The 15,948-nt window shown below is 41.4% G+C and overlaps 1 protein-coding gene and 1 long non-coding RNA gene across 6 annotated transcripts in view; one reads left to right on the forward strand and one right to left on the reverse strand.

Annotated features, from left to right (window-relative positions):
• LOC144219274 (uncharacterized) overlaps window positions 1–15,948 on the reverse strand; it is an 82,283-nt gene that overhangs the window by 61,030 nt on the left and 5,305 nt on the right. For 3 of the 5 annotated variants that reach the window (XR_013331356.1, XR_013331352.1, XR_013331355.1), the window contains 2 exons: window positions 5,319–5,431; window positions 3,500–4,014 (listed from right to left, as the gene is read on the reverse strand). This is a non-coding gene — a long non-coding RNA (uncharacterized LOC144219274). Of the gene's footprint in view, window positions 1–3,499; window positions 4,015–5,318; window positions 5,432–15,948 lie in introns of those variants that run through there. The other 2 variants (XR_013331354.1, XR_013331353.1) reach the window with 1 other exon arrangement.
• Window positions 1–15,948, forward strand: part of RFX8 (regulatory factor X8) — a 57,770-nt gene that overhangs the window by 24,389 nt on the left and 17,433 nt on the right. The window contains exons 5-7 of the mRNA XM_077749247.1: window positions 10,417–10,480; window positions 13,720–13,830; window positions 14,416–14,493. Of these exons, the coding sequence (XP_077605373.1) occupies window positions 10,417–10,480; window positions 13,720–13,830; window positions 14,416–14,493 (253 nt within the window). The remainder of the gene's footprint in view (window positions 1–10,416; window positions 10,481–13,719; window positions 13,831–14,415; window positions 14,494–15,948) is intronic.

Genomic DNA, 15,948 nt, shown 5'->3' on the forward strand with positions numbered 1-15,948 from the left:
AAAGAAAGAAAGAAAGAAAAGGAGGAAGGAAGGAATCCAATTAGAAAATGGACAAAAGAGGGGAACATGGGTGGCTCAGTCAGTTAAGTGTCCCACCTTGGCTCAGGTTATCATCTCACACACAGTTCATGAGTTCGAGCCACACATCAGCCTCTGTGCTGACAGCTCAGAGCCTGGAGCCTACTTTGGATTCTGTGTCTCCCTCTCTCTCTGCCCTCCCCCACTCACGCTCTTTCTCTCCTCTCTCTAAAAATAAATAATCATTTTAAAAAAGTGTTCAAAAGTCACGATTATACATCTCACTGAATAGAATATATAGATAGCAAATAAACACATGAAGGAATGATCATCACCATTAATCATTATGGAAATGAAAATAACACCTCAATGAAATGTACCTATACAACTACCAGATTGATTAAAATTAAAAAAAAAAAAACAGCACCACCACCAAATGCTGATGAAAATTTTGAGAAGCTCAATCACTGATACATTGGTGGTGGAAATGAAAAATAGTGTGGCAGTTTTTATAAAATTAAACATACAATTAACATTCAAACCATCAGTTGTACTCTTGGATATTTATCCCACACAAATGAATATTTGTATCCACATAAAAATGTGTACATAGATGTTCATAGCAGCTTTCTTTATAATAGCCAAAAATTAGAATCAGTTCTGATAGTTTTCATTGAGTGAATGGTTAAACAAACTCTGGTGTATCTATACCATGGAATATTACTCAGCAACAAAGAGGAACAAACTATTGATAGAATAGCTTGAATGAATCTCTAGATGCCGAGTAAAAAAACAACCTCCTATCTCAAAAAGTTCCATATTTTATGATTCCATCCATAAAATACTTTGAAATGACACAACTTTTTAAGTAGAGGACAGGAGAGCCTGAGTGGTTCAGTCGGCTAAGTGTCCAACTCTTGATTTCAGCTCGGGTCATGATCTCACAGTTCATGGGATCAAGCCCTGCATCAAGCTCTGTGCTGACAGAGATTATCTGTCTCCTTCTCTTTCTGTCCCTCCCCCATGCTCGCTCTCTCCCTCAAAATAAATAAATAAACTTTAGAAATAATAATAATAAATGGAGGACAAATTGGTGGTTGCCAAGGACCTGGGGGTGGAGAAGCAAGAGATGGATATGGTTATGAGGGGAACAACACAGAATCCTTATGATCATGACAATGTTCTGTATCTTGTCTGTGGTGATGGATACACAGATTGCTGTAGGTGATAAAATTGTATAGCACTGAAGACACACAAAAATGAGTTTAAGTTAAACTTGGGAAATTTGAGTGAGATCAGTGAATTGTATCAATGTCAATATCCAGGTTGTGATATTGTACTGTAGTTTTGCAAAATGTTACCTTTGGGGGGAATTGGACAGAGTGTAAAAGAAAGCTCTCTAAATCATTTCTTACCACTTGTCAATCTACAATTACCTCAGTTAAAAATTTCGATTTCAGGGGCGCCTGGGTGACTCAGTTGGTTAAGAGTCCACCTTCAGCTCAGGTCATGATCTCACAGTTCGTGGGTTTGAGCCCTACATTGGGCTCTCTGCTCTCAGCGCAGAGCCTGCTCCGGATCTTCTGTCTCCCTCTCTCTGGGCCTACCCTGCTTGCTCTTTCTCAAAAATGAGTACAAACATTAAAAAATTTCAATATCAAATAATAAATCAGGCCTAATCCCACATGATAACAGGTCCTGTGAAGTAGCCCCACAGAAATCTGCCCATTTCTCAAGGACATAAGTCCAGATGACCTACTGCTTCTTCTGCTCATGAGCCCGTTCTCTCTTCTCACAGAGTTCAGGTCTGTCCTTTATTTCAGAGCACTCTCCTGCACGTTCATCTGTGTGGAAATTGCAATGGCAGCCTGTTGTTCTTCCTCTGGAGACCTTAAATTGCCTCATTACCTTCACCGAGCAGGACTTCTTAGACCTAGGAGGCATACAACGATAGGAGCATGCAGGCCCCACACACCTGGAAGTCTTCAACCCCCATGAGTGGTGGGCGGCTGCGTCTAGTCAGCCACCTTCTTACATTCACCTTCAAAAACGTGATCCCCCCGGTGTTAAACACAGAGGGGGAGCCCCCAGCAAACCACAGACGAGTGTATTTGTAGTTCCTGAAAGTTGAATGGTCCCGTAAAGCAGGCACTTCTCTCTGTGAGGTCTAGTTTACAAAAACTGTCTTACGAATATATGCCAAAGAGAAAAAGAAGAATGTGAACTTTCAGTTTTGTTGTTGTTGTTGTTATTGTGGGGGGTTTTCTTTTTTTTTTTTTAAGACCATACCTTGTTAAGAGCCTCTTAGAGTGGAATGTACTCCAAACCCAGCAACAAGCCTCTGAGTCATTGAACTGTGTGTATGCTGTTCCGTGGCATCCTGTCTGTCTTTAGTTCCCCCCAGACCTTGTTTTAAGGAAAGAAATGGAAATGCCAATAAGAGCATCAGCATAGAGAGACTTGACAAGGAACCAGGGATGGCATCAAAGGGGTGGCTTTGGGGGACTCTGCTTCCTTTTCTCCACCACCACCAAGCACCGCAAAGAAGCATCAATAATCTAATTAAAATAAATTTAGTCTCAGGCGCCTGCGTGGCTCAGTCGACTAGGTGTCTGACTTCAGCTCAGGTCATGATCTCATGGTTCATGGGTTCGAGCCCCGCATCAGGCTCTCTGCTGTCAGCACAAAGCCTGCTTTTGAAATGCTATCCCCCTCTTTCTGCCTCTCCCCTGCTTGTGGGCACTGTCTCTCAAAATTAATAAACATTAAAAAGATTTTTAAAACAAAATAAAAAATAAAATAAATTTAGTCTCAAAATAAGCCCCTATTTCCTCCTTATGTCCTCCATATTGCACCTCTAAAGGCCCATCAGTATAGAAAGTCTGATGCCCGAGTCTCTGACACCAACCCCCACACAAGCAGAAGCAGCAGGAGATATGATCCAGAGCCAGGGACTACGCACTGATGGTCCCCTTAACTGGACACCTAAGTAGGTAGCTAAGGAGCAGATCAGGAGTCTAGCGTGTGAACAACATTCGTTTGCAGAGGGGTGGGGTGGGGCTTGTGCTGAATTTTGCTAAAAAACTGCTGAGGCAGCATCTACCCTGAGCCAAGCAGAGACAGAGGTTTGATTTTCAAAGCAAATGAAAAGTTTGAAGCTTGCTTTTTTTTTTTTTTTGGAAAAAGAAAAATGACTATAAATATGCAGTGTGTACCATATGAAAAGGACCCCTTCACAAAATCCAGAACGTTTTCCCTCCTGCTCCTCTCTCCAGGGTAACATAATTTTACAGGGAATAGGCCTCCCCAGATTCCAACTTGTTTAGCTGGCATCCAGACGGAGACTTGGAGCTGGGTATAATTGCTGACCTAGAAACTCACTGTAGAATTGAGACCAGAGTATAAAATGCTTTATTACTGTCTGGGGAGAAGGGGGAAATGGGGAGAGAGAGAGAGAGAGAGAGAGAGAGTGTGAGGGAGAGAGACAGAGAGAGAGGGAGAACATGCATGCATGTATTATTGTCACATCTAAAGAAACAGCCCAGCTTAATTTACTGTTTTTCTCTACCTCTCAGGCAAAATCCCTGTTAATATGTCCCAAGGAAAACTTTTTGTCATTTTGCAAATAGATGAATCCCTTTCTACCTAATGTAGATTCTGAAAGCAATTGTACAGAGTCTCATATTTCTGTCAGGAAATATGGAAACTAACCCTTGCCCTCATTCCTCCCCCAAAAAACCTCTCTCTCTCTCTCTCTCTCTCTCTCTCAGCTTTTCCAACTTAGGATATTAAAGGCCTTTAAAAAGCTTCTAAAAATGTGCCTTCAACATTCCATGCCTTTGTTCTTCAGTCCTTTGTTCTTCTGCCAGCTCATGAGCCCAGGGGGCTGCCTCGGTGGGCCCCACGCCTGCAGAATCCAGGGCTGTGGGTCCGCAGCTGGCTAGTCGTGCCGACAAAAGCAGAAAGGCAAAGGTTCGTCTTTCAGACCACACCACCCTGGAGGAGAATGAGTTCACAGGGAGCTGTCAGCCTGGCAACTGTGGGCACCACAGACCTAATGATGTCAGAGAGAACGCCAGCGGCTTCTTGAGAGTCTTTCTCTAGCCCCAAGAAGGGCTTCTTTTCCTTCTGTTTGCGCAGCCCTGGCACCCGGTGGGAGTTGAGGGTTTCCAGGCTCTGATGAGCCCCAGAGGGCCTAGCTCTTAGGTACTAATAAGGTGTCCAAGTTGCAGCCCGCTTTTTGGCCCTGTCCACCCTATGGTTTTCAAGGCTGGTTAGAACTTGTTAAGGTTAAAAAAATAATGCATTACCTGGTTGCTGCCTAGCAGTTCAAGAAACATCGGTGAGGAGAGCTATATCCTAGACTGCACCCTTGGTTGGAAAGGATTTTTAAAGCAGGCAACTTTCCTAAGCTCGCAAACACTGGATGATCTAATTTGCTCAAAGCCTCCCTCCCTCATCCAGTTCCAGCCAGAGATGCCCGCTACAAGGCCACATGTCTGCCGTCTGCCAGTGGGGCTTGACTTCTGCTTGCTGAGTTCTACCCCAGGAGGGTGAACGTAAATTAATTAGACTTTCAACACTTCCAAAGGTGTTCCCTGCGGTCACCATTTTGCAATTAAGTTGTTCATAAAGTCTAATGGGTCAGGATTAAGCAGGATAAAAAGCAACAGCCCCCAATGCAAAACATGACTAATCTGCACCACTCAGCAAACCAGTTTTACAAATAAGGTAGCTCTTTCTGTTTTAAGTTTCCGAAACCTGGTATCTTACCTTGTCCTTCTTGTGGACGTTATTTTTCATCCTACCTGTACCTCTTGTGAGACAGAATAGTAGAAGAGGTTATAGAGATGAGACTCTGAAGTCAGAGCTGGGTTTCTAGCTCTTTGAATTGTTTCTCTTTTCCGATATATGAAATGGGGATAACAATGAGTTATTATCTACGTACCTCTTGGATTGTTGGAAGAATTTAGGTAACACCAAGTAAAGCACTTAGCTCAGTGGCTTGCAGTGATTAGTATCATTCATATAAGCAAACTTCTATCGAAGAAAGCTTTTTCGCAATCCTAACAACACACATCTTTATGTGAACACATATGCTATTTTAATTTTAGCTACAAACACATTCATTAAGTTCCTCTTCTCCTAATGAAACCAAACTAATTAATATTCATATGCTTTGAGTAAAACTTGAAATTAGATCCTTTAATGATCGGAAGATGAAGCACCTTTGCTCTACAATCTGACACCAAACAAGTATGGCCCACAAATTAGTTTTTATTACATTTTTATCCTCTTACCTTTGTAATTGCTTCAAGTTGTTTCACTGCTGTTGGAGTGATTTGAGAGGACAAATTACGAGGCCAAAATGATGTAAATGAAAGTCTGGATTAATGACAAATGATGTCAAAACCTGAGAATGTGAATGCAAATTGTACTTAGACTAAAAGAAAAGTCAAATGCCAAAAAGCATATTAAGCTAACACTGCATTTGAAAGATTTTATGGGAAGAAAGAAAGATGAGTTGTGTGCTATGTAATCACATCTCTATCCTCTTCACTCTGGATCCTTCTTTAGCCAAATCGATCATAAAAATGAATTAAAGTAAAATGTGGTTCTCATGCTGTGTCTACACTACATTGAGTGACGTGGATAATTTTTAAGGCCCCAGAAGAGAACTTCCTCCACTCTCCCTGCATGAGGACCAGAAAAAATCTTCTAACCATCATGTATACCCTGGAGGGCTTGGAGTCTACGTGATCACAAAGGATATAGGCTCTGGGAGCTGGAAAGGTCTTGGGGGATCTTCAAAGCCCATCTCCTCCCTTTATAGGGCTGGAAAATTGAGGCTTTCGAAGTTCAAACAACAAGCTTAAGGCCACATCACAAGTCAGTGGCAGAGCCTGACAAGGATGCCTATTCTATTGTACTGTGCCAATTCTCAGCCTTCCTTCTTCCTGAGTCTCTCTCCCTCCGTTTCCAGCAGACCCTTTGCAGTGCCTCCTGACCCCATTCCCTATCCTGAGTAGCTAAATCCTGACATACTGGGTCTGGTCCAGCTTATATTCTGTGGAGCAGGAACTCACTACACAAGTGACCTTCCTGGGCAAACTAGATTCAGCACCATGAAAGCATCTCAGGTCTCAGGGAATGATGGAAGAAGACGCCTGAGACTGGAAACCCTCCCTTCATGGCAAGGCTGGCTTTGGATATCAGTGTGATTTTATTAGAACCATATTTTAGCAATGGCTGTGCTTTTGACCACAACCTAATAAATGTCCCACAGGACTGAGTCAGAATCGCACATGGGAAGTGATGCAGTGACGATGACCCCTCGAATACAAGACCATCCTGGCTGGCACTCTGAAAGCTGAAAGTGTCACCTCCAATGCTGTTCTGGCCTCCCTACCATCACTGCACCTCTTGAGCAGTAGACCACACCTGTCTACCACAGTCTCCAGTTCTAGCCCAGCCCAGCATTGCATAAAGATGAAAGCATGGGGCCAAGACCTGCAAAGTCCTTTCGACCTCATTGGCCAGATCCTCTGGGTGCCGATGCCCTTGACTTGTGTCTCTGCAAATCTCCCTCTTAGCATAAGGCTGGTCTCCAACAGCGATCCTCTGCTCACCTGCTTTGTAGCCTGGCTCCGATACTGCCTCCTTCTTTCCCACTAGCTGGTGCACATTTTCATACATCTTTGCTTTGGGGGGGGGGGTCTTTGAGACTAGGTAATTTTTTAAAGAAATAAATAGGATTGCACGAAACCTAGACCCATGTTGTGAGCCATTGACCTAAACTAAGGCATGCCAAGGTTGGAAGAGGCTGCCTTGCCATTCTTCTGAATAAGTGGGCTGTCACTGTCTGGCCAGATGCAGATAGGCACTTTTTTTTTTTAACATCTCTCTTCAAAGTTGACAAATTTTGTTTTTCCTGTCACTGTTGTTTCAAAGCATAAAATCCCCCAATTTAAATGTTACAAAAATAAAATAGCCCTCCAGTGAGCATAGTGGTGTTGTGTCTCCTAATCTGATACTTAATGACCTCTATAGGGCAGGGAATTCCCCTTCAGTCTTCCTTTTCGTAGTGAGAAGGGTAACACCACCCTCCTTTCGATGGCCGTTGAATTAAACTCATATTCTGCATTGAACACATGGCAGGAACTTGGGGGTTGCATTTCTAAATCCTAAATAATTGAGAGTTTCACTCTCAATTGATTGGCTTCCAAAGCTACCAGAATAAGGGTTGGGACAGAGGGAGTGAGCAATAAGGTGGAAGCTTTCCCTTCTTGTTTCTTTTAGTCAGAAACCAAACCTTCTAGCTTCCAGATTCCTGTTTCTAAGTATCTAAAAGAATGTCCCATGAAGATTGCTATCATTGTCCAAAGAGTTTAGTAAGTGCTGACCAAGTACAGTGTTGTGATAAGTACCAACCAGATGGGCTAGCTAATCACAAAGGAAACTCTCCCGAGCTTATCAAGCTGCTAATTTACAGGTATGTAACTGTTAAACTAACAAGAAGATAGCATGGGCCCCCTGACATATGTCCCCCTAACACCCGATATTTCAACTGTCTTAACTCCCACTCAATGTCTTTGCAATTATTTATATAACATTTTTTTTCTTCTACAGAGTCTATCACCTCTATAAGAACAGACTTTGTCTGCCATGATCACAGCTATATTCCACAGGGCCTAGTGCGGTGCTTGACATATAGGAGGCATGTAGTTAATATTTGATGAAGGAATGAGAGAAGGATGGATGGAGGGAGGGATGGATGAAGGGATGGCTAGAGTTAAATATATTCATACCATGGTCTTGCATTCATTTTCCAAAGAAAATATATTAGGAGTGGCATATGAACACACCGTAGACTTCTAGAGAAATTACCTCCAATTTAGAGGAGGAAAGCCTCACAAATGATTTTTAAGACATTTCTTAAAGGCTAATGACTATATATTTTTATTTAAATTCCTCATCTATTAGCCTTTTACTCAGTGAACTGTCATTTCTGACATTTTCTTCTGTTTTCTTTCATTCGACATTTTATCCAATGTTTTATGTATTGTTTGTTGGTCTTGTTGATGTAATGTCCCAGAATTTGTGTGGCAGTGGGCTCTTTACAAATTTTACCTGGAGAAACTCCATCATGGTCCATGTCTACCCCAGAGATCACTGAGATATGACAAGTGAAATTACAACACATCTTAAATTCTACACCTGTGGGTCTCCTTGCATCAACCATCAATCCATCTTACTATCTGGAGGGGATATATTTATCTCCCCTCTAGGTTGAACAGATCCCACATTCTGAAACCCTCTTGCCATTAGGTACTCCAAGGTACAATTCCCATTGTGATAACAACTCTTAATGGAAGGTTAAGAGGGTGGCTTTCTAGTGGTTTTATATCCAGACCCTGAATCTATTTTCCCTGTTTTGAAATAGACTATTATATGGAAACATTGATTACATGGGTATCAAGTATTGTGCCCAGGCTTCCATGACTTGGATTGGAGACTGGATGGACACAAACCTCCATCAGAGAGCTTCTGGGGGTTTGTAGAGGCTGAGAGGGACCACAGTGTCTCCCTATGTGAGATGAAAGCTGTCTATCTCCATCTCCCCTGTTCCCCCTGACTCTCACTTCCTTCCAGCTGTCGCATTAAAGACCATTGCCTTAACAACAGATGTTGGCAAGGATGCAGAGAAAGAGGAGCCCTTTTTATACTGCTGGTGGGAATGCAAACTTGTGCAGCCACTCTGGAAAACAATATGGAGGTTCCTCACAAAATTAAAAATAGAACTACCCTATGACTGAACAATTGCACTACTAGGTATTTATCCAAAGGATACAAGTGTGCTGTTTCAAAGGTTCACATGCACTCTAATGTTTAGAGCAGTGCTATCAACAATGGCCAAAGTATGGAAAGAGCCCAAATGTTCACTGATAGATGAATGGCTAAAGAAGATGGAGTATTACTGGGCAATCAAAAAGAATGAAATCTTGCCATTTGCATCAATGTGGATGGAATAGAGGGTATTATGCTAAGTGGAATTAGACAGAGAAAGACAAATATCATACGACTTCACTCATGTGTGGAATTTAAGTTACAAAACAGATGAACATAAGGGAAGGGAAGCAAAAAGAATATAAAAATAGGGAGGGGGACAAAACATAAAAGGCTCTTAAATACAGAGAACAAACTGAGGGCTTCTGGAGGGGTGGTGGGTGGGGGTTTGGGCTAAATGGGCACGGGGCATTAAAGAAGACATTTGTTAGGATGAGCACTGGCTGTTATATGTAGGAAATGAATCACTAGATTCTACCCCTGAAATCATTATTGCACTAAATGCTAACTAACTTGGATGTAATTTTTTTTAAAACGACCATTGCCTTGCTCCCAGAAGCAGAGCACTAGTCCACTGCCTTCCTCTTCTCTTCGTATGTTTATAGAGTTGAAACAATCAGGTATGAGGACATGTACTGACTTGGAGTGGACAGAGAAGCCACAGCTCTGAGGATGGTGAGGGCGCAGGGAAAAAAATGCCATCTCCTCTGGCATCCACAGAAAACACATTCCTTGTGCAAAGGGGGTTGTCTCTGGACTCCCAGTTTCTCAAATACTCAGAATTAAAGAGAAAATGTACCAGACCACATGGATAAGACTGAATCTGTTCTCCATGACACATGACTGTCTCCATTATATAAGGTATGAATCCAAGAGGCATGGTGAAATGGAACATACATCTGATTTCTCTCAGTCTCCTCATTCTTTGAAGGTGCTCTGCTACATCCATCCACTCAGAGGATATTCTCATCTCTGAAATAATAATTGTAAAAGCCCCAGATCAGGGGTGCCTAGATGGCTCAGTCGGTTAAGCATCTGACTTCAGCTCAGGTCATAATCTCCTGCGTTGTGGGTTCAAGTCCTGTGTTGGGCTCTGTGCTTGGAGCCTGGGAGCGTGCTTCAGATTTTGTGTGTGTGTCTCCCTCTCTGTCCTTCCCCCGCTCTCTCTCTCTCTCAAAAATAAACATTGAAAAACAATTTAAGTTCCAAATCAGAAAGTATAAGACCTCATTTCCATGAAGATTTTTCTTTTCTCTCAGGAGCAAGGTCTACCCATGATGACATCATAACTTTACTTCTAAGGAGAATAAACCTCTCAAAAGAAATACATGATTACTCCCGTTACAGAAATTGATTTTTTTAACTCCAAGCAGGTGCTAATCACCAATCATGTATAGGAACTTGGAAGAGAGTTTTGAAATAAAAGCTATACTCCATATAAGTAAACTTGCTGCAGAAAAAAAAACCAAACAAAAACACAACCACTTCATGCTTGTGCTCAGACACAGGTGGCTTACTAAAATTATTTTTCTGTTATCTGTTCTGTCACAGCGGAGATATCGTTGCCTTTGAAAACTCAACTAATTATAACAGCATTATCCAACAAGAAGGAACAGTGAGTGTGGAATAAAATAAATTTACTATAAGAGACTCTGCAATATTCAGTAATTGCCGATTGGATGCAAGTGTTTTCCTAAGTTTAATGTTCTTATTATGTGTGGCCCTTAACCACTCATCTGTCTGACCAGGGTTGGTGATTATCCACCATGTACCACACCCTATGCTGGGACAGATATCCTCAAGGAGCATATTGTTTTGCTGCACATTGTGTTTCTTTTGCTATAATTAAGAAGGATTCCTAGATGGTTAGCAATAAATTTGTGTGAAAATGTCTCCATATTACAGTTATAGCTTTATGAATTAGGACACCAGAACTATTAATAGCTAATCTATAACATCACAAGTTGAATTCTGCTTAAGTTGGCCAAGATGACATGATAGTACTTTGATAATGTCTTGGTGAGGTGTCATTGAGTGGATAACCTTTTGAAAACCTGTTTTGTGACCAACACTCTTGAGGACTGAGTGAGGTGTGAAAGAGAAGTAAAAACAAACAAAAACTCCCTATACATGAATAGAATACCGTGTCATGGTTGGGAAACTGAGATAGACACGAAATAACTGGTGTACTGTGGAAAGGGTAGGGTAGGCTGTAGATGGTTTGGGAACTCCAAAGTGGGACTGGGGGGAAAGGCTGTAGTGGGCCAGAGTGATTAGGGAAGGCTTCATGGAAGAAGTGGCCTGTGTTCATTTCCTATTACCACTGAAACAGATCTAGTGCCAATTTACTGGCTTACTAACAAACTTATTTTCTTACAGTTCAAGAGGTCACAGTCTGACCAGTTCAAAGTGCTGGCTACAGTCTTTCTGCGGCATGAAGAGGAGGATCTATATCTTGTCTTTTCTGGCTTTTGAGGCTGCCCATGTTTCTTGGCTCCTTCCTCAGTCTTCAAAACCAGCAAAGGCAGGCTAAGTCCTTCTCATGCTGCCATCTCTCTGGTTCTTTGCACCTGGGAAGGGGTCCCCGCAATTAAGAACCCTTGTGATTACAGTGGGGCTGCCTGGATGCTCCAGATAATCTCCCCATCATAAGCTCCTTAACCTTAATCACATCTGCAAAGTCCCTGTCACCCTCTAAGGTTCCAAAGATGAGGATGTGGACACCTTTGGGCAGCCATTAGTCTGCCTGCCACACTGTCCTTACGCAGATCCTGGAGGGGTCACTCAGGTCTTCTTCTAGAAGGCATTCATCTTGAGAGTATAGCTTGCATTCATGCTGGGAAGTATGTAGACAGTGAGGGGCTGGAGGTGAAGATTTGGGAGAACAGTAGACTCTGGGTGGGTTCAGATGGCAAAGAGCTTGTCAAAGCCAGGCTGCGGAATTTAGATTTGAGACTGTAGGCCACCACTGAGGCAACTTTTGAAGGAGAATGAAAGGATCCATTTGCTTTGGGAGTGATAACTGAGGGAGCAGTGTCTTCGAGGATTCAGGAAGGACCAAAGGCAACCAGGAGAACTGATAGGGGAGGCAGATAATACCTAGAGGGTCGGGTGTTGATAGGAAGGGTCCCTCATTGTACCTCCAGGGTGTGACATATAGTATGTGCTCACTAAAGATTACAATGACATTTTTCTTGGAACTACTGAAAATTCCAAACTGTATTTGATATACCTGGAAAATATAAATAGAATTTCTCACGTTTTTCTTTGTCATTTTGCTGAATTATTTCTCCAGAATGGGAGTCCCTCTGATTCTTTCCCGAATGCCTTCTCCTAAAGAAATTCCAAATTCAGTGGTTTTGTAATAAACTTTCGCTTTAGATTTCTGATTATGTAATTTGTAAAGAAAAAATTTCAATTCAAGATTTTAAAACAATTTTTTTTTCCTGAAAGATAAATTCTTTTCATAGGAAGAGCTGGAAGCAGTTAACTTCAGGAACACATAACTTTGCTTTTTATTATTATTTTTTGGTAATTGGTTATATTTACATGTTCCTTGTAATGATTTCTTACATTACTACAATAGTACATATACAGACTTTGAACAGGTAGGACTGTGATGAATTTGCCATTTTGAAATGCAGAGATTTCTGCAGTGAGACAGAGAATAGTCTGACTGGAACTATGGTTCTCCAGTTGAGCATGCATAAGGCTCACTAAGGAGGTGGATTAAAATTATAGACTTCTGGCCTCATCTGATCTCCTAGAGCCCTAGGGATATGAACCCCAACTGCTCCCAGGGATTCTGATATGGATGGTTTCAGGGCCACACCTGAGAAGCACTAGCTTTGATAATAGAAACATAAGCCTCAGGAGCATTGATGAATACAGGAGGTCAGGGTGTGCTGTGGAGGAAATGGATGTAGTTAGGGTAGGATGTGGTAGGTAAGAGAAGCCAGCCCAGAGTTAGACTGGATGACTCCTTAGTGCTTCTCTAATAGAAGATTGATGCCCAGGACAGTGAACTCCATGAAATAGCCCCATTTTTATTAAATTAATTAATTATTAACTAATTAATTAATATTAATTATCTAACACCCACATGCTAGAGGAGCTCTCCCTCCGATGACTCCAAATGAAACCAGGGTTCCAAAGTGGTAGGAATGAAGGTTGAATAGCACCCAGTGCAAACCCAGTGAGAACCAAACAGTACCCAAAGGAAATGACATTTTTTGAGCCTTCTGCATGACTACTTTATGTATTGATTTAGACACCCAGGTCTCTATTTTTATTCCAAAAATATCAATGAGAGGAATTTCAACTTGGCATCTTCACCATGTTAAGTGCATACGATGCATTTTTCCAAGGAGAGGAACAATTGCTTTCATCAGAATCTCAAAGAGGTTCAGGACCACAAAGAGTTAAGTAGTACAAATTTTATAGAATACAGGCATCATGACCTAGACAGGATCCAGTTTTGTTTCAGGGAGGGACAGTTATATAGACAAGGATTGTATAAATGTATTTGTGGTATTAAATTATTCATAGATAATATTTTTAACACGTTACTATATAGCACTTGTAATACATGACTGCAAGAGTGATACATCTGGGTAATATATTCAGTCCTAACTGCTTCCTGATGAGCATAGTTTGTAGAATTATAGAGGAAGGATAATATCACTTGGAATGAAATAAGGGGAAAAGCTGTCCGGATCAATGATATGTCCAGAGATGTGTATAAAAGGTTGCACAGAACATTAGCCTGTAGTAGCAATGTGATCATGACATGGTTTATATACAAGAAAATTCATTTTATTTTGAAGAAATAATTTATGTATAAATGGCTTCTAGTGTGAAAATCATTCACCAATAAAGACAGACCCAGTTGGATCCCCTTTGTCTGAATTCAGGAGATGTCCGTTCTGGGAGCAAGAATTGGCAAAGAAGTACTCCTACAAAATGGTAGGCTTGCACACATGGGGGAAACTAAGTTTTCACACATTTGATGCCTAGGGGAGTAAATGTCTTCTTATTTTGCTTGTGATCATCTGAACCAGATGGAATAATGTTTGCCTTCTCCCAGACCTATGAGCACCAACGTTCCCTCCCTGGGCTGAGTGGCAGTCAGGAAGTTCAGGTCTTCCCCTCATGTCTTATAGAAAGGCTCCACCCAGGACCACTTTGTCATTAGAGTGAGGGCTTTCCTATGACAGAGCAGAGAATAGATATGCAGATTCTCTAGAAACTGGGACTAAGGAACATGGAGGGGCAAACTGGGATTTAGGGAGAAAGGTGTCAGAGATCGGTGACCTCTTTAGTGGATGATACAGATCCTAGAGTTACGACGTCAAAATTGAAGCTATGTCAATGTTAGGCCAATAACGTGTATGCATTGCTACACATAAACAACACTGAAAGAGCTGAGCTACTGTCATATCAGAAGTGCAACATGAGCAGCAGCCTCTAAGGACTTAGAAAGGTTCTTTGAGGATCAGTTCATTCTGGAAGTGCCCCTAAAACTGAAATGATTTTCCATATCCTTCCTAGATGGCCTTTCTTGCTGATGAATACTACAACTATTGCCAAGACATTTTACAAAATGTGAGGAACCGAGAACTTGAGAGGGTAGGGTTTTATCTATAAAACACAAATATTTATGACTCATCATTAATCATTGTACTTGAAAAGACCCCTCAAGGGATGTCAAGTGGTAATTCATTGCACTGAAGTGCTTAGAAGGCAGCTATTTATACTTATTGAGGTGATATCTGAGGTGATATTTTTATTCAATGTAATCATTTGGAAATTTTTCAAGGTGCTAAATAACCTTATTCTTTGAATATAATTCAGCTATTTTTTACGATCTAATTCCTGCTGATTTTGAATAAAGTATTGGTAACATTATTCACCCTAGAATTTTCAGTAACGCTAAAGAGCCATTTTATTGATAACATGCTAACTGAAAAGGAAGCAAGACTTTGAAGCAGGGTCATCTGTGTTGTAATGATTGGATGATTTTATTCTAGAATTGGCTGTGAAAAACATGAGCAAATCTTTTAGCCATTCTTAATTTTATCTTTTGCAGTAGAAAATCCAGGAGAACAAGTAGACATTTCAATGAAAGCTTTTTTGATATCTAGTGCTCTAATTACTTCAACTTTGGGTGATAGTGTTCATTCAGCATGAGTTCATTCAGTACTTATTGGGTGTAAAGCACTACAATGAAGGAGATGCCAAGGTGTCTTTAGGATGGCCGCTGTCCTACTAATGCAATTTTATAAATATCCATCCACATTGGGTATCTAATATACTCCTTTCCTTCATTTGCTCATCAAGCATTAACTTAATTCTTACCCTGTGACTAGAACCATTTCTGGAACTAGGAAGGTATTCTCCATAAGGCTTATAGTCTGGTACTAAAAGGAGCAATATAAGCCAATAAATATGATACAATATGGGAAGTTCTAAAATGGCAGCTTGATTGGATTGTTCTGGGTGCCAGGAGAAATAGTAACAAGATGGCTGAGAATCTCCCAAGGGGAAGTCATGTTGCTGTTGATGGCAGTGGAAAAGCAGAGGTTCAACAAACTTAAAGTGCAGTAGGAAAGGGGTTCCAGGTAGAACCAATGGTGTAGGCAAAAGCAGCAAGATGTTCACAGGCATGACATGGCAAGAAATGTCATTGTGACTAGATGTTAATATCCCTTAAGGAGAGAACCAGAGGGAAGGTGTGAAAGTAGTCTGGTGCTAGAAAGGGCCTATGCCCTGTGAAGAATTCTGACTGATTGAGAAGGTGGAGGGTGAGGAGCAGTGATCCAAGATCACCATATTGGACCGGAGGGCAGTGAGAATGTTTTATCATTGTCAAGGTGAGAAGAGGAGGTCTGGAGCAGTGACAGTGACATCAGAAGGAAAGATAGACAAATTGGAGAAACACTCCTGAAGCAGATACACAAGATTGGATGACTTTGGAAAGGGTGGTGAGAGTTAACAGAGATGAGCCCTTGGTTGCTGTCTCATCTCTCCAAAAAGCCATGCTCCAAAGTTACCAACCTGACAGTAAAAGGATTAATAACCATG

The sequence above is a fragment of the Crocuta crocuta genome, unplaced genomic scaffold (assembly GCF_008692635.1).
Source record: "Crocuta crocuta isolate KB4526 unplaced genomic scaffold, BGI_CrCroc_1.0 scaffold118, whole genome shotgun sequence".
Lineage (NCBI taxonomy): Eukaryota > Metazoa > Chordata > Mammalia > Carnivora > Hyaenidae > Crocuta > Crocuta crocuta.